Source organism: Toxotes jaculatrix, chromosome 6 (assembly GCF_017976425.1).
Source record: "Toxotes jaculatrix isolate fToxJac2 chromosome 6, fToxJac2.pri, whole genome shotgun sequence".
Taxonomy (NCBI): Eukaryota; Metazoa; Chordata; class Actinopteri; family Toxotidae; genus Toxotes; species Toxotes jaculatrix.
This window is the reverse complement of record NC_054399.1, coordinates 2,838,702-2,861,869: the sequence shown is the minus strand read 5'-3', so window position 1 is coordinate 2,861,869 and position 23,168 is coordinate 2,838,702. Positions and strand designations below refer to the sequence as shown.

The window sequence follows — 23,168 nt, the reverse complement described above, 5'->3', positions numbered from 1 at the left end:
CTTTCTGAAGTATTTTTATAGTCTTTGATCCTTGTCTTTAGAAACTGGCCTACCTGCTGTTAACTCTGGTAAACAGTGTGTTTCTTCTGTCACTGTTACCTTATAAAATCTATTAAGAATGTCAACAAGAGCCTGGTGGCTTTATGGTGCATTTTTCTCACATACAAAGTTTCTGTTTATTCATGTATTTCACATTGTTCAACTATCAGAATTTAGTATTTACCACCTACAGCATAAAATGTACTGAAGGTTGTCATGAATTTTAGGGTGATGGGATTTACATTATTTAATCACAGCATAATTGTCTTTCATAAATGGTTTTCTGCATTGAGGATTTTTAACAGTCACTGACATTTTTCTTCATCTCCTCAACAAACAACAGGAACTTTTGAACATTTTGGCTTTTTATTTATGTGTACAGACAAAAAAAACAAGAATCTGATTCAGAGCTGAAATGATTAGGGGATTAGTCATTTAGTATTTTGACAGAAAATGAATCAGCAGCTGTTTTGATAATCAATTAGTCACTAAAGTAAGTTTTCAATCAATCTCGAGCTTCTGAAAAACAAGCAGTTCGGAGATGTCTCCTTGGGCTTTGGCAAACTGAGATGGACATGTGTCACTTTTTTCTAAGACTTGAACACCACATCAATTAATTGAGAAAATGACAAATTAATCAGTAAAAGAATAATTAGTTGAAGCCTTAGTTGCTGTACACAACACAAATGTTTCCATAATGCCACATCGGAGCAATCTGTGCCACAGTAGACCTTCAAAGCTACACTAAATGTCAGAGTTTTACTTATCACAAATTTTAAAGTTCTGAGAGGCAGTAAGTATACCAAGGTTAGGTCGTATGAGGTTACTTAATCTCTTTCACAACACTGTGGTAGGAGATCTTTCTAAATAAGTGCCCACTTATAAATTCTATATTCTCTGTTGCCATTATGATAAACACAAATTGAAGAAGTTGGCATCTTGCAAAAACTTTTGGTATCAGTGTAAAATAGTGTGTTAAGTTCTCTTTTCTTAACAACTGCTCTGTTTACGTTGCAGGTTGAGGAGGGCAGCAAGGCAGCAGCCGTGTGTCTCCAGGTGGGAGACGAGCTTGTCAACATCAACGAGATTCCCCTGAGTGGCTACAGACAGGAGGCAATCTGCCTCGTGAAAGGCTCCCACAAGACCCTCAGTCTGGTGGTGAAAAGGTAGGTAACCAATCCCCTGTCCCCTCCCGTGCCCTCTCCTCCCGCATCTGCTGCTGTCACAATTGCACCACCCCCTCAGCCCAACAGCTCACCATGGTAACGTTTCCAACAAACCAAGGTGACAGTGGAGTGGGGATGGAGGATCCTGGGCCTTGCAGCCTGTTTGTCCGCACAGTGTGTCAGCAGACTGGCCTATGCTTTCTGGGATTTCCCAGCCATCACTGTTGAGTTCTCGGTAGCTGGACGGTCTTGTTTTGCCAGGTTGCACTGGGTTGCAGTCAACAGGAGTTCACGGTTGGTTGTCACAGTTTTTCGTGACGATCGGGTTGAAAGAAGGAAGAGGACTGTGGATGACATCATTTCCTCTGCGAGGTCCCACACAGGCAGGTGTGGGAGGAAGTTATGATGCAAATGGCATTGTATGGCACTGAGATTTTTGGAGCAGTTCAGCACACCTCCTTGTCAGTTGGTCTCACGCCCTCTGTGATAAGGCATTTCTAGTTTGCACTCTTTCTGATAGCTGCCACTTGAGCCACACATCTCACAGTGTTGATGAACAGTGAACCAACAATAAATGATTACATTCACTCTTTTGTCAAAGGCCAGTCCTTGTGACTTATTGACTCTGTCGTATTGTTAAGTATTCATATCTTGTTCAACTGATGAATCATTTGTCAACTGAGTCCTGGAGCCGCTCTTACAAATGGCCTTGTTTTGTGTGAAACACTAGTCTCATTGTCTTCCTTAGCCGTCTGCATTTCTTTCTGTATTGTATCATATCATAACGTAATCCCTGAACAAATCCTACCGTACAAGGAAGTCCACTCACCATTTATCTCTCCACAAGGATGTGGCTGCGAGTCTCACTCATTGTGTTTTATTCTCAATAGACATGTCTATTATAGGATCTGAAAACAAGGATGCATTACTGTCTCTAACAGTCTATGTCTGTTTGATGAACTATGTTATTTAAATATCAACCAAATCTGATCAAACTGGGCTAGGTTTAGTTATTTATTTTTATTTATTTATTTAGTTACTTTAAATAGATTCCTTCCTGTTTGATTGGATTGCTTAAAAAAATAGTGTGTCTTAGCTGTTACAGAGCAATAGGGAGCGGTATGGAGATGCAGACTTGTAAAATATAAAGAGAGTTTTTACTAACTGATTTCGTGTGTCATGGCTGATCACTTTCTAATCAGCTATCACTCCAGCAGAAGTGTCTTTTCACATGATGCTGTGGCTGCAGCATGTATTTTTCCTTTTGAAACAGAGGAAGAACAGGAAGTTAACAGAGGGTAGATTACACTGTAGAAGAGAAGGAGACATAACTAAAGGATCTGGGTATTGTCATTTCAGTATGCTTGTGATTCAAAGTGGAGAAAGACATTTCCTTACAAGCCAGTTCTCATTGTTCATATCTTAGACTTTTAGTCCCATGGGACTCATAGTTTCTTCTGCTCGTCCTGGTGAAGAATTTACTTTGTTCTGACACTCTCAAATAGCACATCCAGTCAGTCATTTTCCAAGGCCACAATAACAAGTCTGTGTCTGATTTAGAATACAGCAAAGCAGTAATGGTTCATTCCAGAAGCTCAGTGCTTCAGCTCCAGTCCATTTCTTCTTCTTTTCATCCAGCTGCAGTCTTTGCGTTGTACAGAAAACTGCTGTTGGGGTTTGGAAATATATCACAGTGTAACATTCCACATGTTTGTCTACAGCTTAACCTGTGCCTGAGCATGTAGGTGCACCTTCCTTTTTTATCTCGGGTATAACGTTGGGTAGATCAGGAAGCTGTCAGAACCTGCTCCGGTCTACAGGTGCGGTTTCTTTACAGACAGCAGAAGGGAGGAGCTTGATATAGCAAGTCATGTATTTTGCATGCGGTGACTAATGTGAGGTCAGTGTTATGTCATTTGGGAGAGGGGAAGAGGAGAGGCTTGTCACACGTCACAGAGACAACAGATAGGTGTGGTTATCTGTGGGAAAGCATCGTGTCGTCTTTGCACATGCCTCGACAACGCTACCGCACATTCTGTGCTTCAGTTTCAGTTTATCAGAGGAGGAAATCTTGCACATTAAAACAAAACCAGGGTGTGAGCTAAAGTTAAATTGCACCTTTTACACAAAAGTTGTTTAAAACTCGCCAACACTAATTACTGCATACAGGCACTATATTTGTCCCACATCGACACATTGCATTTGCATGAATTGCAGCTTGCTGTTGTTATGCTTTGTTAGCTGGAAAGCCAAATGTTGTAATTTGGCTAAATGTGGCAAATTCTAGGTTGAATTCTTGTTAGTGATATGTCACCGAACTGTATATGGACTGCTCTTGTCTTCAAAGCAGCTGTGTCAGCTGAGAACAAGGAAGACAACAGTCCAGACAGAACTCTGGTATTTTCTGACCAGAATTCACAGAAACACTGTAAATTCAAAGCTCTAAAAACTGCCCCGTGTTTCCGTGGAAGCATATGTATCACAGCAGTGATCACCAGATCTAAACTCTTTTTCCATAATGTGTTCACATTATTTTGCTTACCTCTCTACGGTGGGAGAGTGAGGATTTTATTCTCCATCAGGACCCCCGCAGTCTGTACTGCCTTCCTTTCCCTCCCTTGAGGTGTTTGCAGTACTTCCAGTTAACTGTGGAGTGAATCATTAAACTTTACAGCATAGAGTTTGTTGTGGCATTTGGCTTCCCCCTTCTGGCACTGATACAGAAGTACCATAGTCACTAATGTCATTGTCTAGCGTTGGATGAGACATTGTCTGCTGTAGCGGAGGGGTAAAGCTTTTACGAGTTGTTGTGGTTTCAATACCACGATACATCTGTGTGGCTGTTTTAGCTGAGTGAAGCCTGCACAGAGGTTTGGTGCGCAATCCAATTATACCTGGAAAAGCTTATTAGCCTAACTTACAGTGTAAGCATTCAGCAGGGGTTGCAGTACAGTGGCTTACATTTACTGGCCTTTGTTTTTATAAATAAGCCCATGTAGTATGTTTGGAATTCTTGTCGTAAGTAGATTTCTTAAAATTGTTTGGGTCTCAGCTGAGGAAATCATAGTTTAGAGATTTCAGTGTTGCCTAGTGCTAACTGCACCCCTCTGTTTCTTATTTGGTCTGTTCCATTTCCGAGGTTAATTTACAGCATGACACTGAAGTGGATGCAGCTAGTTTTACAGGAAAGTTTCAATGAAAACTAACCTGTCCAGGCAAATAAGAACTGTGTTTGAACTGTGTTGGGTTTTCTGTGATACGACATGAAGAAATGTTCGTTCTTGATGAGCACTTCATGAGGTACGTTTGTGAGTCTGGGAAACATTCAGTGTTAGACATGAGTGTTTTTAGGAATGTTTGTTTTTTGCATTTTTGTTATTGAAAAAAAAAAACCGCTAATATTTTGCCTATTGGGTCAGGCTTTACATAATGAGTCATATTTATACCGTGATCGCCGGTGCAATGTAAATTTCTCCTTATCGCCTCATCTTGTGTAACAGTAGCTGTCATGACAGCAGCTATTAGGGATGTTTATGAGGACGATCACCCTCAGAGGACTACAGTCAGCACGCCTCGGCTGACGTTACATAAACATTTAATGACTTCTCGTCCCTCAGAGCGGTTTTTACACTTTTGTTGATGTTTGTTCAAACTGTGACACTTTGCATGGCGTGTTTGTGATTGGTTAGTCTTTACAGTCCTCGGTATATTGTCGTTATTTGACCTGTGTTGTGTTCTGGTGTCTTTCATACTTCAGTTGTGATACTTAATAAGTGTGATATTGTGATACTTGACAGGTTGTTAGTGAATTTGTACCTGCCCTCTGCTTCAGCCACAGGCCATGGAGGATTTTGTTATAGTGATGTTGTTGAGACCATCGGCCTCAGACAATAAGTTTCCAGGTGTGTCCGGGCTGTGGGTCAGTGCAGGCAGCCGGTGACTTGACAGCTGGTATGCCACTCAGCCCAGGAATGTGCTGGTCATTACACGCCGCTCACGGTTCACCTCTCTCACCCGAAACATGACTGGTTTGATTGTAGGGTCTGCTGAAGAAGGCCTTTGTCAGACCCTGAGGGACCAAATGGAATCCACCGTCTCACCTCCAGGTTGGATCCTTTCAGCCTCAGTAATATTCCACATGATGCTACGCTTTGCTTTGTGTTTTGTTTAATAGAGATGATATAGTCCTTTCCTTCACCAAAGACACCAAAGGCTAGAACGTAAATGGCTAACAGTGACAAGGTAGTGTCCTGGTCCCCTGTATTCAGACGTTTTAAAAGTGTCCAATGTGCAGTATGTATGGACTGTGTTGTCTGAGACACATTTAGCTAGATGTTATACAACTGTTCAAGTGCTCGTCTCCATTTTTTCGAGATCAGCTTTTTCAAATCAGAACTTGTTTGATGTGGTTAACTTTAAACATGATATGGAATGATTTAGTTAACTTACATTTATTGTCCCTCACAGTGACAACCTTGTTTGGACTGTATGCCTGATTGCCTCCTTCACAATAGATCACTGTGAAATTTATTGCCTTCCTATCAGCTTTAGGTTGCAGCAATTCTTTGCTAATCTTCTTGCCTGTCAGCAGACCTCTTGCTGGTTGTGCCAGGGCACGTTTTAATAAGAAAATACACTTGTTTGTCACTCACCCAGGAGTCTTTTCCAACATTTATAATATTCTTTACAGTTTTTCTCTTCTCCTGAAAGGAGATGAACGATTAAACTTGCAAACTAATTAAAAAATAACAATAGCATATAGTATACAGACTTAGTTTTTCATAAAAAAAGGTAATGAGGGTCAGCACTCACACTGAACAGCTTTCAAACTACACAACACTGCACTCTTGAATTGTGAATAGTTTCCTGTACAAAAGCAGATTCCAGTGTGATATGATATCAGAACGGGAAAGTCTCAGAGGTCTGTTTTAATTACAGCAAACATTAGCATGCATACAGCATATAGCTTACAGAAATACTGATGAATGTACAATGTCCTTGTATATGTATAAAGGATATAAAATAGTTCCGCGTATTTCAATCTTTCTACACTATAGCACACAGCATGCGTAACAAGAGGCCAAAAGATAATTCATGAACATGAATAATTATTTTTAAAAAGTGTAAGAAATATGAGGAAGAGCCAATAAAATAGCAGCATAACATACATCAATAAGAATAAGATATACTTTGTGTTAAGAATAATTCTGATTCTTCCTTTGAACTAGGTAGCCTATGGTGTTTCCATAATCATTACAATCCAAACTCCAACAATCTAAACATCATATATGAGTAACAGGTGTTAAAATAAAAAAACAATCAATCAGCATGAGGTTTAATCACTTGGTAATAATTTATATTCTCTCTGTTTTAAGTTCATACATTTCTTAAACTACAGCAAACAAGCCCAATTAAACACAACCTGATATAACAAGTACAACAAAATGTGCTAAAGTCAGAGATTTTGAATACCAAGTTGTACTTAGCCGTGTGTTGCTGACATCCATGCTTGGGCAGTTACAATGCTCGTTACCCAGAGCTTTCAGGAAACTGGGTGCCCTTGCACCCAGAGATCAACCTGTTGCCATAGTAATGGTAGAAATGCATGTCTGCCTCACAACAGGGGAGATGGGAAAAGAAGAGTCCGGCATTTCGTCCCATCATTAGCATATTAGCCCCATAGAGCCAATGAGATGAGGCAGGGTATTGGAATACTCCAAGGGGACTGGCTGTGACAATAGCCCTCCTCCTTCTCTGCACACTCATCCACCCCCCTCTCTGGGGTAAAACCCCCGTAATCCTGAAGGAAATCTCCCCTCTGTTCAAACTAATTCTGTTTGGTGAACTTAGTTTTAGTTATGACTAAATACTGTGTTGAATATTGTGTTTTTCAGTTGTTGGTGAGTGTGTGTTTGGAGGTAGTGGATCAGTGTAAGAGCTGTGCCATGATGCTCAGACCTCATCAGCCTGCATGTCTCTTTATTTTGGCCTGTGTTTGAAGTGTCTGTGGAATGTGGTGCCGGACCAGGACACGGATACAACTGGTCTCACTTCCAGATTGAGTACCAGTCTAATTTCTTTTTTTGGTCTTTGAAATAATGCGATTCTGCTTTGGGTCCATTTTGAATCTCTTCATCCAGATGTTTGGTGAGTCAACACCAACTTTGTTTTGTGTTTTACTGATTTGTTGAGCCCTACACTTTTTGACTTGTGTGTTTGAGGGCAGTCATACTTACAGCTTTTTGCCTTGTTATGTTTAGGTGACTGAGTTGGGGATGTTTAGCATATTGGGACTTTCTGTGGTTGATTTTATGACCCTAATACTCCTTTATTGTTTTGATTGTGTTTTGTCTTGTCATTCAGTATGAGGTCATCCTTCATTTAGGTTAAGCCATGATCAGCAAGACTTAGCATTTCAAAAACAAATGCAAGTTAATCTTTTAGGGAAAAGGGTTTTAGGTTAAATAAAATCATCTGTGTATATTCTCCCCTGTATTTCATCTTTAGGATATTATTAATTACTAGACCATTACTTTGCCCTGATGTTTCACAAGTCCTCTGTGTATTCTGTTTATTTTTGAATGTGGGCTGGTTGGTACCGGACACATTTGAAGTGAGATGGGGCTCTAAACTGATCACTCAGAAAACAGTGTCTCCCCCTGCCCCCCATTCCAGCCAACTGATTCACTTTCCTAGCATATCTGTGCCGGCCCAGCTGTAGCCCTGACGATAGGCCTAATAAAACCAGGCTCATTTGCATACCAATAGCAGGCGCCATGTGTGGCTAGCTCCTAGTGCCCCAGAAACATGGACTGTGAGGGAACAAGGAAGACTGAGCTCCATGTTGGCTTTTCTTTGTCCTCTAAACAGGCCTTAAGTCTAATCCACAATTAATTTTGTGGAATCGTCCCATTTTATTGAGCTTAACCAAATCTCTGTCTCGATCTGAAAAATCTAAATCTACAAAATGAGTGTATGGTGCAAATACAATAATTTATTCTATTCATTTTAACCAGCGGTTTGTTTTCAGGTCATCATCTGAAGGAAGCTGTTGTTTGAACCACTTGTCATCAGATCGCCGAAGGCCTTTAGACAAGGTGACTGAGGGTGCAGGACCTCTTGACCTCGTGGCTTTGTAGGGCAAGTCTTGAGTCCAATGAGAAAGAAAGCAAGCAAAGCTTTGTCTAAAATCCTTGACCAGCATAAGACCAATGTTTCACAGCCCCCTCTCAGTAAGAGCACTTACCGAGGTCTAAGCTTATGTTCCTTCAGTAAATGAACTTACTTGAAAGGGGCTAAAAATGACATTTCTGAAGTGTTTACAAGATGTAATGTATTTTACATCTTGACTGCCAATGACTTAGTTTACAGATTTTTTTGTTAAAGGTCTGAGGCTGATGAATAGTAGCAGTCTTAAGTCACAGAGAAAATAACCCTCACTCTCTTGATGTAAACCCTCTCAATATAACAAAATTTGTGGGGTCTGTAAACACAGTGGTGTCAATTGAATGATCCTTCGTTTTTCTCTTCCACCGCACACATTACACAAATTACATTTTTACTGTTACTTTAGGTGTAACTGCAAAAAACGTACTAACTACCAAAGTTAGTACGTTTTGTTGTGGATGTCAAACGATGTGAGTTTTGTACCTGACTGAGGACAGAAAGGCTGTCTGGCAGGCAGACGACAGCTTGGATTGAGGGGTGAGGTGGCTGATCTGATTGTGTAAGAGATTCGCTGTTCTCATAAGCCCCCCGCCCCATGCTGGGGTTGTGTTCCCCCCCTGGGACCATATGGCAAACTCTGAGCACAACCTGCTCACCTCAGCTATGTAGTATTTTGTTAATGAGAGAGACAAGAGGAAAACTGTGTGACTCATTCTAGTATTAGCTTTGTTTTGTTTTTCACTTCTGACATACAGGTTTCTCATATTTCTCAACTGCCATGAAACATAAAAATGTGACTACATGAGTAGACACAAGTTTGACCAGGAGAGGGAGCTATAGTTCCATGAATCAGCAACCGTTTCTGTAGAATACATGGAGCACCACATCTCATTAACCTTTACGCAGCGCTGAAATGTGCACAAACTTTCAACAGTCAGAAGCAACAGTGTAAATGTCATGTGGTCTTTGTCCTGTCTTCTACTGTGAGCCCAGTCGGTTGTTGGTGAGCTCTTAGTGTATGTGTTCCTCCCCCTGCTGCCTAGGAATATGAAAATGGTGGATATTGTAGCTCAGAAAATGCCCTCAGAGAATGACGTGCATGTGGCAAGGAGCTTTCTCACGAAGATTTTGCGAAGTTCTATGAGGTACAGTTCTGTGGCTTCATCTAAATCAGTAGTACCGTTCCCCTTTTGTGTCCTCCCCCTCTCCCTTCCTGTCTGCCTCGTGCCCATAATCATATTAATCATTCATCTAGTAATAACATCATCTTCATTCCTCTCATTACAACTCTCCCTCTCCTGTGGTTTATTACCTGCCCTCACTGGCATGCCTTTTTGGATCGTTTTATTGTTCACGTCAGTAGATGAATGATTCATCCCAGCATGTAATACACTGTCTGTCCATGACTTGTATTTGCATGTTTTGTGTCTATATTGAATTTGAAAGGAAATTAAATTGTATTTGATTGTGGCTCATGTCAAATTATTCTCATATGTTCTGTTTAATTTCTCTTGACATGCAACTCAGAAAGAATCACTTTAAAGGGTATGTTTCACATGCATCACTGACAGCTGTGCAGATAAAAACCTTCAAACAGTTTCCATCCGTGAATGTCAAAAACCCTGCACATCACTGCCAGGACATAGACGCAGGAAAGCAAGTAAAAACATTTTTCCTTGTGGAGAATCAGCAGAGTTGCTGCACCAGCTGTATCTGTAACTTTCAGCTGCACAGATTCATATATGGCAGCACACATACTGTTTTCCATAAGGAGTAAGTCTCTAATCCAGTCTGTGTTTTTTGCCCTCTCTGCAGGCGGAACGAACCCATAAGCAGGCCTCACTCCTGGCACTCCACCAAGTTCAACGAAAGCCAATCAGAGACTGCCAAAACACAGTCTCCGCCCACGCCAGTCTGGCACACCAGATATGATGCAAGGTAACTTGCAACTTGGATCTTGGAGTTTGCCTTTTGAGTCTCAGTGTTGGATATCAAACTTTAGGAGTGTGTGTAAATGGGCTTTCCGTTCCAACCTCACTTCTTAACTGCCAAGATAAGATTACAAAATTAAAAGGTTTATTTTATTGTCACATTATTGAATTGACTCAAATGGATGAAGGCGTGAAGGTTAATTTTATTCTATCCCTCTATATAAACATAGAATTATAAATTTTAAGTATAAAACATAAGTGTAAATGAGCTTTTAGTTTACTTTATGTGTTTTTCTAATGTGTGCTGCTGTATTCTGCAGCTGATAATTAATCAGATGTAAGTGTAACAGCCATGAAAGGGCGATGAAACTATAACGAATTAGAGCCCATAATTTATAACCTGGTTAACATCACTAATCTTTAGGTAAATGTCTACTTTTTACGGAAGAAAATTTATTCTTTTTTTTTTTTTCACATTGTGTCATTTCCATTAACCTCCAGTTCATCCTCAACTGACCTCTCCTCTGGATGGGAGCAGACAAACCTGCGCAGAGTGTCCGACCAGTTCAGCTCTCTTGGCAGTATGGACAGTCTAGAACATGTCTCTCACCCGTACCCTGCCGGTCAGCTGTCACCTGCCAAGTCTAACAACAGTATGGAGCACCTCGGAGGAGGGAAGCGAGACTCAGCCTACAGCTCTTTCTCCACCAGCTCTGGCACACCAGACTACACCCTCTCAAAGAGCAACGCTGCCTCAACAGAGAACGTGCTCTATAAAGTGAGCCAGTGGGACGCAGGTGGAAAGCACAGCAATGGTCGAAACAGCCAGAGCCTGACTGAGGGAGGCAAACAGGACGATAGGGTCACGTACTTTCAGATGCCAGGAGTTGGGAGTGCAGGTTCTGAGGGTCCGCAGGTTGAGGATCCAGCTGGTTCCCGCCATTCTACTTCAAGTAGAACCAGCTTTGGACCTGTTTGGCATGTCCCTGAGAAAAAGAAGACGGCATCCCCATCCCCTCCCCCACCCCCTCCACCTGCACGCAGTGACAGTTTTGCTGCGACTAAGGTACATGAAAGGGGGCTCGTTACAGCTCACCCCGAAGGGCCTGATTCACATATCCCCTGTAAGGCTTCCGCTGAAAACCGCCGCAGCCACAACCTCTCCATGAAAAACGACAGCGACAGTTTTTACTCTTCATCTGATAAATCTAGCCACAACCAGTTCAGCTCAAACAAGCAGTGCTCCCTGTCCAGCAGTGATGTCCGGCAGGGCCAGCCTTACCATCAAAGACACCATAGTGACATAAGCACTTTTTATTCTCAGCCCTGGGCTACGTCAGTACCAAAGCTGCAGAACGTAGGTGGCTACCACTGTAGCATGCAAGAGCTGCCAACTAACGGTTCTGCACAACACTTTGGTCAGAACCAGAGAAGGAACTTTAGCACCTCCCTGTCTCCCACAGCCACTGACCAAAACACCGACAGCAGTGGACCTAGCCGATATTACTGTGTCACAACATGCCAGCCCACGCAGCCTAACGCCCAGCTGATGTCAGGAAAACCAGAGGACAGGAGGAGTGTCACGGGCGTAGACCTGGCACAGAGTGGAAGTGAGCATACTTCTCTAAGCCCACAGACAGTCACCAAAGTGAAGTATCACCTGCCCCAGCAGCACTCCTCACACGGTAAAGACAGTAATGGATACAACAAGCACAGAGTTACCACTGTACCAGAAACCCCTGTACCGAAACCTAGCTGTGACGATATGGGAAGCCAGAGAGGACACAACACACAAAATGCAGAAGCTCAGTACGTGAGTTACCCTCCTACCAGACAATCTGAACAGCGAAGGTCTCTGCCGGTACAAACCAGAGAAATACCCCCAGACGGAAGATATCACAGTCAAGCGAGCAACAGAATCAGCCCCCAGGCAACCCCCATGCTGCACTCTCTGTCCATGGATGCTGCAGGCCAAAATGATAAGACAAGAGGTCCAGTCTCGGAGGAGTCCCTCGAAAGCAAGCAGGTAAAACGCAGTGAACGTTTCGCCACAACGTTAAGGAATGAAATTCAGATGAGACGAGCCAAGCTGCAGAAGAGTAAGAGTGCAGCTGTCCTTCCCAGTGCCGAGGGTGATACTGAAGATCAGGATGTCTGGAAGTCCCCTGAAAGCACCACCCCAACTTCTGCAGATGGATCCTTCACCAACACCTACAAGGATCATCTGAAGGAAGCACAAGCGAGGGTGCTCAAGGCTACGTCTTTCAGGAGGAAAGACCTGGAGCCCGTCTTAGTGGAGAACCCTGCAGCGGAGGCCCTACCTAACTACCCATCCTCAGCGCTGGCCCGTAAAGATGTCATCCCTCTGCCAACTGTCACAGAATCAGTAATGAGTAAATCAGGGCCTGCTGCTGGTCAGGTAACTCGAATTGGAGGCCGGAAGCGTTTTCCTGCAGAAAAGAAAGTAAGGTCTTTCTCTGAACCAGACAAAATCCACGAAGTTGGGGTGCAAGAAGATCTCTCCGGCAATGAAAATACAAGCTCCTCACTAGACCGACAGAAGCTCTTCAAAGAAAGCGGGAAACCCGGGTTCCCCATTAACGTGCCCCCTCAAAGCTTTACAGAGAACCAAGGCCAAGATCTTGCCTCCATCAGTGCAACAGGAGACCCAATGAAAGGGACCAGGAGCAGAGAGTACACCGAGGAGGCCCAGAGAGTTCCCAACCCTGCACACAAACAGTTCGTCCTAGACCAGCAAAGACTAGACACCTTCGCAGAGTATGAGGCAGGGTGGAATATACAGAAGAAACCCCCAGAAACAAGAACCTCTGGACGGTACCGGTCAGCAGATAACATCCTTGATCCGGGACCAGAGGAGAGAACCAAAACCACCTGTTTCCACGAGAGATCCAGATCCTCTCCTTCAGCTGACATCTATGGGCAGGTGAGGCACAAAGTCAGAATGTCTGTGATCTTAAAATGACTTTAGACAAGAAAGTTTTTATTAGGAAAATCCAAAAGTGAAGTCTCTTGGTTGTTGAGAATGTATGACGCCCTGGAGGCGGCTTTGCATTTCTTTAAGACAAACAAATTGGCTGAAGTGAAAGGAACAAAGGAAAAAGCCAAGTCAAATATTAATCCATGTTTGTTCATAATGACACACCCTCAGCTTAAGGAAGAGAGAGGGGCATCAACACGCTGATTCATTTCACCAGTGAAAAACCAGGAAGCTGCAACATGAGTTTGACCATAACTTGGCTCTTTGGATAACTGGAAGCCTCTTTTCTGTGCATTGTTTTTGTGTGTGTGTGTGTGTGTTTTGTTTTGGTTTTTTTGGTTTGTTTTTTTTTTACATAACAGACTCTGTGTTTGTTCAACTTTATTTGCAGAAGATTCCAGTTCCTACAAGACAGTTTGAGACTGAGTTTTCCCAGACAGAGAGAAAACCTGCTGAACCGCTGAGCACTGCTACAGGGTGAGTAAATCCCATTTGATGTAACCTGCTATTGCACCAGCATCTGTAGCAGTGGGACTACTTCATCTATCAACTATATAGAGCAGTATGCAAATGCAAAAATATCAATAAAATGCAAAAATAAATATATCTTTTTGCATTTGATTGTTGACTGTAGGGATTCCTGCGCTGTAGTGTGCTATTTGACCATTTTATCAATTATTTCCATCATGCACCAGTGTCCTCATTGTTCTATCTGCATGTTTAGTGTGATATTTTACTGTGACCGCTCACGGGTTTTATCGGCGGACGAGGGCAGTGAGATTGTAGAGGAACAGTAAAGTCTTTATAATGTTTCAAGGCATACCAGTGGCACTGCCTTGGCGCAGCTGTGACAACATAAGCCGCCTCTCTGGCTGCGCTTTGTGTCGTTGAGTGGAGGCTTTCTGGTGTAGGCGAGGCATGTCTGTGACAGGGAGGAAGTGTTTCTTCAGTCCTCTATCAGAGTGCGATGGGGACTCGGGTTCAGGGGGCCAGTCCAAAGGCATGAAATTATCATCAATAAGATCTGGTACTTTGCATAATGGGATTTTTAGCCCAGCTAGTGGCACGGCTCTATGGGTGGCACTGTCGGTCAGTTGGTTGGTCCAGGCTAAAAAAAAAAAAAAAACTTCCCAGCCACTTTGAGATGGATTGACATTTTGCACAAATATTCATGGTCCACAGAGGATGAATCCCGTTGAATGTGATGGTCCTTGGCTTTTCCTGTAGCTTCACCATGAGATTGACATTTGTGGTTTTTAGTGAATAACTATTAAATTCAACGAACTTTGGTGCAGACAGTCACGTCCCACTGAGGATGAATTGTAATGTCTTCATAGCTTTTCATCTAGAGCCACCACCGTGTTAGCATTTTCGTTAGTTAGCGTGCTGACGTTAGCATTAAAGCTGTGCCTAAGTACAGTCTCACAGAGCCGCTAGCGTGGCTGTAGACTCTTGCTGAGCCTTTGCATCTGACGGAAAAAAATAATTATGGAAAACTGTTGGTTCTTTCAAACGAATAGATGGAAGCTACAGAGAATTCAGTGTCACAGTAGGTTGGGATCGCTCTCTAACCTCTAACCACAACTCGTATGAGAAAATTCTCTTTTTTTTGTCAGTGGAGGGAAAAAAGTGTGGAAATATTAACTCCAGCTCTGGTTGGAATTGTGTTTAAGGCTGGAAGAAGGTTTCAGTAACCAGCCTCAAAGCCATGAAGCTGACTGTCTATATAAAGTGGTTTGATCACAGTGGATTGAACCTACTTTCTTAGCGACTGTTTGTTTTATGGGCAGGGTAGAAGTGTGGACAGGTAACTGGTGATTTCATTTGATCCTGTGACGATCCCATATGAACTCCAGTCTTATGAAAACACTGAAATATTGCTGAGTAATGTGAACATTTGAAGTCAGCTGTTGCGTCTGTTCACCTTTTCTTATGTTCCTGCCTTTACTTTGAAATCTAGCACATTAATTATTGAGTATATTTCTACCAGTCAGCCACAGAGTGGAAGCCAGCTGCATCCAGTCACACTTACTTATGTTTGTCTTATATTAAAGAGGTACTTCACCACGTTTGCTTTACTTGTCATGCAGAGAACTACTCAGCCAGGTAAAACAGTTCTATAGTGTGAGTCTGGAGGAGCTTTTCAGGAGGAGCTTTGGACTTTGAAGCTTGTAAACAGAAATTGTGTTTCTATTGAGTTTCACTATGTTAGATGTAGTATCCAGCGTTCTTTGGAGCTTTAGCCGGAGCTGGAGACAAAAGCCCGAACATCTCGGCCTCTGCTGCTTTGATTTTGAGCGTTCTGGTTCTTATTCTGTTTCCTGTGAGTCCCTCAGCTTTATGGGAAAAACATAAATTGCTGGATTATCCCCTGATTGCAGATTGGTTCCATGCTTTGAAGTGCACCTTTATGCTTTAAAATATCTACTTGATCTGTGCACTGTGTGCAGTTTTATTCCTCTTTAAGTAGAGTTTAGATGTTTCACAAGTGCCAACTTTTAAATATCTATTTAATATATTAATATATAGATATAGATTTTTTTAAACATGATTGTCCTGTTGTCTCTGACACCTTAAAGGATTCTTAAACGATGTCTCGTGACATAGTCAAGATGACTTCATGGTTTATAACCAGTTATTCAGGAGTCTTTGTGCATTGTCTAAACTCCCACAGGAGAAACTCACTGAAGGGTGTAGAGTGTCCCATCTTGAGCAACCTCATTGTAGGAGCCACACCGTATGACACTCACATTTGCATCACAAAAGCATCACAGAGGATGTTATTGTAATTCAGAGAGATGAGCTAAGTGAGGTGTGGCCCCACCCAGATAGTGTTATTGATACAGGTGTAAAGAGATACCAACAGGTGGCTTCTGTCACAGAGAGCCCACAGACACACAGCACACTCGCTTTTACTCCTGCTCTGTGGAAATGAGGGCAGTAAAACGTCACTTAGGGTAAGTGATTCTACCAGCTGCTCTTTTTTTTTTTAAACTTTTTGTTTTAAATCTATGGTGTTCCTAACATTCCTATACTTATGCTGTTTCCATGGCTGCTAACCACAGCAACAACATTTGTAAGGATGAAAATCAGACAGAAGTTTTTCTTGTCGTTTATTTTGCAGAGAAAATAGTGCAGTTGTGCGTACACTTTGAAGGAATCAGAGAAAAGTCTCAGTGCTTGGGCACCTGATGGGCACAATACTAAAGAAATTCTTCATTATATACACACAAATAACTAAGATACATTTCTTGTGATTCCCACGTAAACGTGTGTCAGTGGTTGAATACCTGCATCATAGGAAGATAACTAGCGTAAATGGCTGCCACCATTTCTCGTGTGTGTGTGCGGTAACTTTGTCCCACTCTATCCAGAGCTGAGTCTGAGGCGTGAGGGAGGGTTTAAGCTTCAGCAGCGGCTGAACATTGAGAAACTTGTCACAGCCTGTAAGAATTCAGAACGAGAGGTTTGAGTTACGGCCTCAGTCTGTCCACAGGTCACCGTCCTGTGTCACATGACTGCAGAATCAATAATCAATGCAAGTTTGACTTTAATCAAAGCTGCGTGGTTTATGTGTTAATGTTCTGTGAGAACGCCTAATCTGAATCTGTATGAGAGCAGGCCTGGAAGTGGAATCTGTGCGAGGTTTGTATGCTTTTACTCCGAATAACAGCTCAGCTAATAACAGCTTTCCACTGTGTTGTATGGATAAATTATGCTAAAGATCCAGATCTTATTATGCAATCACTTCAGTTCCTTTAGCTCACTATCAGGCCTCTGTTGAACACTGTGATGTCTTAACCTGCTCTTCCATGTCTGACTTTACCTCCAAAGAGTTAAAGCTGTAAATGTGAATCGCAGGAAAAAGTGAAACGTGCGCTGCAGGATTATTTATTCCTCTGTGCAGACTTTGTGGGAACTGAAATATTCCTCTTCAGTCTGCCAGCTGAACACTTACCAGGGAGGAGGCTTGCAGAAGGGAGAGGGAGACATGTGTCTTGTCATGCTGGCATAATCATAGTGGCTGCTGGAGAGACGAACAAGTCGTCCACCACAGTGTATTATTTGACGGAGCTGCAGATGATAGTCCGTGCTGCCTCGCTGTGTAATTAAAAGCTTTCTGTTGTGTTGCTCAGGTTCTCTGACAGAGGGCCCGGTGACTGCAAAGTGAGAGAAAAGCCAGTGGAGTTTGAACAATACTCAGCGCCACCCCCTCCGCCCATGACAGGAGCCAACCCCGACTGCAGACACAGAGCTGCTCCAACCACCGTGAACCACAGACCCACCTCTGTCTCTCACAGTCTCACAGAGTCTGCCCTCCCTCAGCCTGGGGACCGCAGCCACGACGAGCCACCGTCTGGACCCCGGAGGAAGCCCACTGCACTGGAGAAGCCTCCCCCTCCCAGAAGCCCAGAGGTTGACTCCCACGAGTCCTTCACCAGTTCCCAGAGGGAAGTCTTCACCCAGGCCTCTCCTAACACTGATCCTAACTCCGCCTTTGTCCCCACCCACTCTGCAAAGGGAGATTCTGAGCAGGGCAAAGGACTTGTGGACAAAGGACAAGGGGCAGTACATTATCTGTCAACATCCAATCCTCAGCCTGCCTCCTCTCCCCCAGCGTCCTCCTACAGACCTTCAGGGCTGGCCAGTATGGAGGGACAGCGATCGCCGTCTCCACAGTTTTCCCCACAGAGACTGAGCGACAAGCCTCCCGTCTCTGTGCAGGATGAAGACTCGGACAGGTAAACTTCTTATTTCATCACACAGGAGATTTATTCAAACGTGCCATGGCGTTTCTGCGACTGCAAACTGCCACCCAGTTTAGTCAGACCCCAGTGACTGTAACTCGTCTACTTGTCGTCTCTTTATGCTACATGTACAAAGGAGCTTATTGAGAGTCACTGCCTCTGTAGGATCAACATGTGAGTGCCATCAAGCCACAGTAAATTAGAGGGATTCTCCGCATTTCTATAAAAGCCACCGGCGGTTTCCGCATAATTCGGCTAAATGCTGAAAATGTAAAATGTAGTCTGAAGCCCCAAACATCCAGACATGAAGCTGTTTGTTCATCTTCTTGATTCTGAACTAATTGATATCATCTGTAGTGAACGTCTGACTGTGCAGTAGGATTATTGCAGCTAGCAGAAACCAAAGTGGTGGGAGGAGTCCACATGTCTTGGATATTCCAGCACACTGGGGCATGGAAAAAATCTCAGTTACCATCATGCAATGAAACTTTAAATCATCGTATGGCTGGAATATCTGCAACAAGAGGTTTTCTCCTCCTCTCGGAGAGAGAGAGAAGCTTCTTGGAGCTTTTTTTTAAAAAAGATTGTCTGTCTTTCTTTCTGTCGTTTCAGGATGGAGAATGTGATAGAAAGCCAAAATCCTGCAGTGAAGAAAGTGCCCATCAGGATTGTCCACTCAGAGGGAGCCACAGAGAAGAAGAATTGTCCTTTTTTGCAGCACAGTGAGTCCCCTGCTGTGGACGCTGAGGGTCCCGGTGTGAACAGGCTCGGCAGTCTGGGAGCTGCAGGGCAGGACTCCGTCTTCTGTGCCTTTACTCGGCACAGAGAGCCCGACGGTCTACCAGCTGCTCAGACAGACCCGAAGCTCCAGAGAGACACGTACATGACCACTGTCAGAGATCACATCAGCCCCAGCTGTCAGCAGCCACCACAGCCCACAGACGAGCCCGGCAGCAACAGGACAGCTGTGACCGCAGGACTGACTGAGGAGGACCAGAAGAGAGAGGAGCTGGCCAGGGACATCATGGGGAAGGACAAGTCGCTAGCTGATATTCTAGATCAGAGCAAGATGAAGACCACCATGGACTTGATGGAGGGTATCTTCCCTCAGGGGGAGCAGCTGTTGGAAGAAGCTCACCAGCGCAGGAAGGTGCCTTCAAAGCAGACAGCGTCCCGGCCTGCTGAGGAAAGGTCAGCCTCGCACTTTATCTGCTCAATGGCCTGAGAGACACCTGGGATTGTCTCTGTTATCTGCTGTTCTTCTTACATAAAACCACAGGGCGCTGCTGAAGACCTGTTTCATTTTTCCGTAGTTTATTTGCTTGCAGAATGTGTATGATCACAATAATCAGTAAGCTACCAGCTACAGTAGACCGCTGCACTGTGGACACGTCCCACCGATATGAGTCAGTTTAAATGAAAACTAGCCAACAGGATAGCAGAGAAGTTGAAATGGTTTGAGATACAGATTCTGTCTCTGTAATCAGACGAGATGTGATGGACACGGGGCTGGGTTCCACCGTATTAGGATGTTTGGACGACGACTGTGTCGTGTTTAAGATCTGACAAAGTGTGAGTGAGGGCAAGGATTTTCCTTGAGGCTGAACCAGTGTTTAGGCAGAGTTTTGTTTCTACCTCAGTGAAAATGATAAGTATGAGAAAACTGAATCAACAGATTGTCTCGCATCGCTCACAGAACAACTCTGTGTGTATGAGTGGCTCCTTGATCACTTCACTCTGTCTGTCCTTATATGAGCTAGGAAACATTATTTATTTGTATTTCAGAGATAAGGAGGACACAATGGCAGCAGCTGTTACCATGGTGACCAGCTCTACGTATTACAGCACATCTGCTCCCAAAGCTGAACTCCTTATCAAGATGAAGGACATGCAGGAGCAGGAGCAGGAGGAGGAAGACTCCGAAGACGAACTGGACATTGATCTGGCCAACAAGAAGGTACCGTGCACTTACTGAAAACAGATTTAGTTTTGTACTGCTTTACATTTATTAAATTACCTTCCGTTGTAATTAACCTCTATTTTGGTTTATATGTTCTGTTTTTCATGTAGCAAGAGCTGATCGACAGCCTCAGCAAGAAGCTCCAGGTGTTGCGGGAGGCCAGGGAGAGTCTACAGGAGGACATCCTGGACAACAACGCCCTGGGAGACGAGGTGGAGGCCAGAGTCCAGCAGGTCTGCAAACCCAACGAGCTGGACAAGTTCAGGATGTTTGTCGGGGACCTGGACAAGGTGGTGAGTCTCCTGCTGTCGCTGTCGGGCCGCCTGGCCAGAGTGGAGAACGCCCTCAACAGCCTGGAGGAGGACGCTACTGCTGAGGAGAGGGTTAGTACATGTAAACCGTAAACCACAGACGTCTAACAGGTGGTTCAGAGGACTGAGGAGAAAGTTTGGGGTGTCCTCACAAATCCTAATGTTTCTTTCCTTTTCAGCGTACGTTGGTGGAGAAGAGGAAGCTGCTGATCCGACAGCATGAGGATGCGAAGGAGCTGAAGGAGAACCTGGACCGTCGGGAACGTGTCGTTTATGACATACTGGCCAACTACCTGCAGGAGGACAGCCTTACAGACTACGAGCACTTTGTCAAGATGAAGTCTGCGCTCATCATTGAGCAGCGCAAGCTTGAGGACAAAATCAAACTGGGCGAGGAGCAGCTCAAGTGTCTGATGGACAGCCTGCCAGTCGAACAGAGGCTGTCCTTCTGAAGGAGTTGGCCACTGTCTTTGAAATGGCTCAAAACTCTCATGATGAAGACCGATAATGTTGCTTCAGGCTGCAGTTGAGCCCTGTGTCCAGTAGATGGAGACAGAGACGAGAACCTGCAGAGACAAAGCGCCTGTTTGCAACAGGGACGGAGACATTTTTTCAGTTCACGTCTCCTGAAGTGGACTCACAGCATCCATATGTAACTCCTTTGTGAAAGATGCTGCTTTTCCTGGCATCAACCGACAACCACTGTATCTAAACTCTTTCATGCCATTTTTTGCTGTTTTTATTTTATGTTTTTGGCTTTTTTTCTTTTTTTTTTTTAGTAATTTATTGTAGCCTTTTGAATCTGCGCAGGAGGGGACAGTATTTTATCTTCAACTGATCTGAGCAGCCGTGCTACCTGACGTGTGTCACACACTGAGCAACTACAAGTATTTATCATGTTTGACGTTGAAATAATTTCACGCTCTGAAACCCTTTTCACCTAATCACCATAAAATCTGGCCAAATATTTCAGTAAACTCAGAACCTTTTATTAACGTTTCTATATAAACTAGTGGCCTTTTACTAAGATTTACGTGCCCTCACTCTCCTCACGGAAGAAACGTTTCTTCTGTGATAAACAAGGTAAAGACAGAAGGATGTTAGTGCAGCTGCCCTGCGAATGTTCTGGTCATTTTAAAGAGCACTTGTTCAACTTCACTGAACAGAAGAAGCACTTCACATCCAGAGTGGCCAGGCGCAGTCCTCCACGCCACCGCAGACACCGCTCGGTCTTTAATCCGCTTGTGCATGTTTCGTCCGTCAGAAAATGGTGTTTAGTTTATGATTTTGCCACATGTAAGATGAGCAGGTGCTCCTGTATTTTGTCCTATTACTCCACTGTGTTTTCTTATTCACGGTGCAGATGTTTCCTACATAGTTACCACAGATGTTACTTGACTTCTAGATAATTTCAACACTAAAAATTGTTCAGGTTGATCATTTTGCCATCCAACGAGATCGTTCCAAAGCATTTTGACCAGCTTGAACTTGAGTCTGTCACTTGTCTAAATTTCAGACTGTAAGGATTAAATCAGCTTCCCAGAGGTGAAGCCTGCTGGAGGACGTTTGCGTATGTTACAGTCTGAGGCGCTTCATGCACTGCTACAGCCTAACACTTTATCAGCTGCGCTTCTTTATGTCAGAATAAAGAGTCTGCTGAAATCACACTGTGGTGTCTGATCGATTTCTTCTCAGCTGTCAGCTCATTTCCACGGTCACTCATTAACTTCACCACACCCTCCTCTCTGCTGATAATGTGGAACTTAAATACTTTGACATGACAGGGAATGTCTTTAACTTTCAGGTGTACGAGGTTTCCTCTCGCACAGCTGAAGCAAAGTGTGGACAGTCGCTCAGGTTCCTTCTCCCGTGATAAATACAGCATCTGTGGAAGGATTCAGTGTTTGCTGAAAACAACCAAATCTGAACTCACACATCAAGGTGAGTAAAAGGGCAAAATGTGAGGGAGGGTTGTTTTATGTTACTGCATAACCTGCCACGATTTAAATGGACAATCATTAACCACAGCGACGCTTGAACAGATTGTACCTACAGTTGATTAAAGTAAGGTTTCTCTGCTTTTTCGTCTGTGGCTCAAAACTCAAAACTACATTTCGGATTTTCACCTCAGAGGGTGTTTTTTTTTTTTCGCGTTCCAAAACTTCTAAAGGTAAATGCTTTTTCCTCACCACACACTGTTCATATCCTGGGTAACTGATGAGACGCTAACAGAAATTGAGATGGGGGCTTTACCACCTTGTGCTGAAGAAGTTCTGGGACAGAATCCTTAGAAAATGAGTGAATGAAACACTGATGCTGTACAGAAAAAGGAGGGATTTAAACGCCACAGTCTGATGCTGTTTTTGTTCATATCTGCTTGTACAAATAAAGCTGCCACATAGAAAGATGTGGAGTTTACCTGAATGAGAAGTCGAACAACTGTGGTGACAGATTATAAGACAGAAGCCATGTTTGTCATCATGGACACAGAACATTGCTGAACATAGAACACTGTCTCCTGTCACTGCAGGGCCTGTAGCATGTGTTCATACATGGTCTTCAGAGAAGAAAATACAGTAATTGGATATTTAAAGCTAAGATCAGGTGATGATGTTGCAGTCGGTTATTTTTCTAACAGAAGCACAAAAACAAACAGACATTTTTGATAATGATCCCTGTTTTTAAAGAGTTGTTAGAGATGTGTATTGAGCGGGGACATTTTACAGTGTAAACATACTCCTGTCAGCGCACCCTGGTGGACGGACCATGCAAGAGAGACACATACACACAGGATACGGTACAATATATACACAGGTTTTCCACCGAGCTGTTTCATGTGAAACAGTAA

At 43.5% G+C, this 23,168-nt stretch overlaps 1 protein-coding gene across 2 annotated transcripts in view; it reads left to right on the top strand.

The window, feature by feature from the left end:
- shroom2a (shroom family member 2a) overlaps positions 1–21,976 on the top strand; it is a 29,723-nt gene extending 7,747 nt beyond the window's left edge. For both annotated transcript variants that reach the window (XM_041040317.1, XM_041040318.1), the window contains 9 exons: positions 1,057–1,205; positions 10,188–10,310; positions 10,805–13,247; positions 13,693–13,778; positions 17,438–18,043; positions 18,662–19,240; positions 19,835–20,006; positions 20,120–20,392; positions 20,500–21,976. In XM_041040317.1, coding sequence (XP_040896251.1) covers positions 1,057–1,205; positions 10,188–10,310; positions 10,805–13,247; positions 13,693–13,778; positions 17,438–18,043; positions 18,662–19,240; positions 19,835–20,006; positions 20,120–20,392; positions 20,500–20,772 — 4,704 coding nt within the window. In that variant the 3' untranslated portion in view covers positions 20,773–21,976. The remainder of the gene's footprint in view (positions 1–1,056; positions 1,206–10,187; positions 10,311–10,804; positions 13,248–13,692; positions 13,779–17,437; positions 18,044–18,661; positions 19,241–19,834; positions 20,007–20,119; positions 20,393–20,499) is intronic.
- Positions 21,977–23,168: the final 1,192 nt, after the last annotated feature.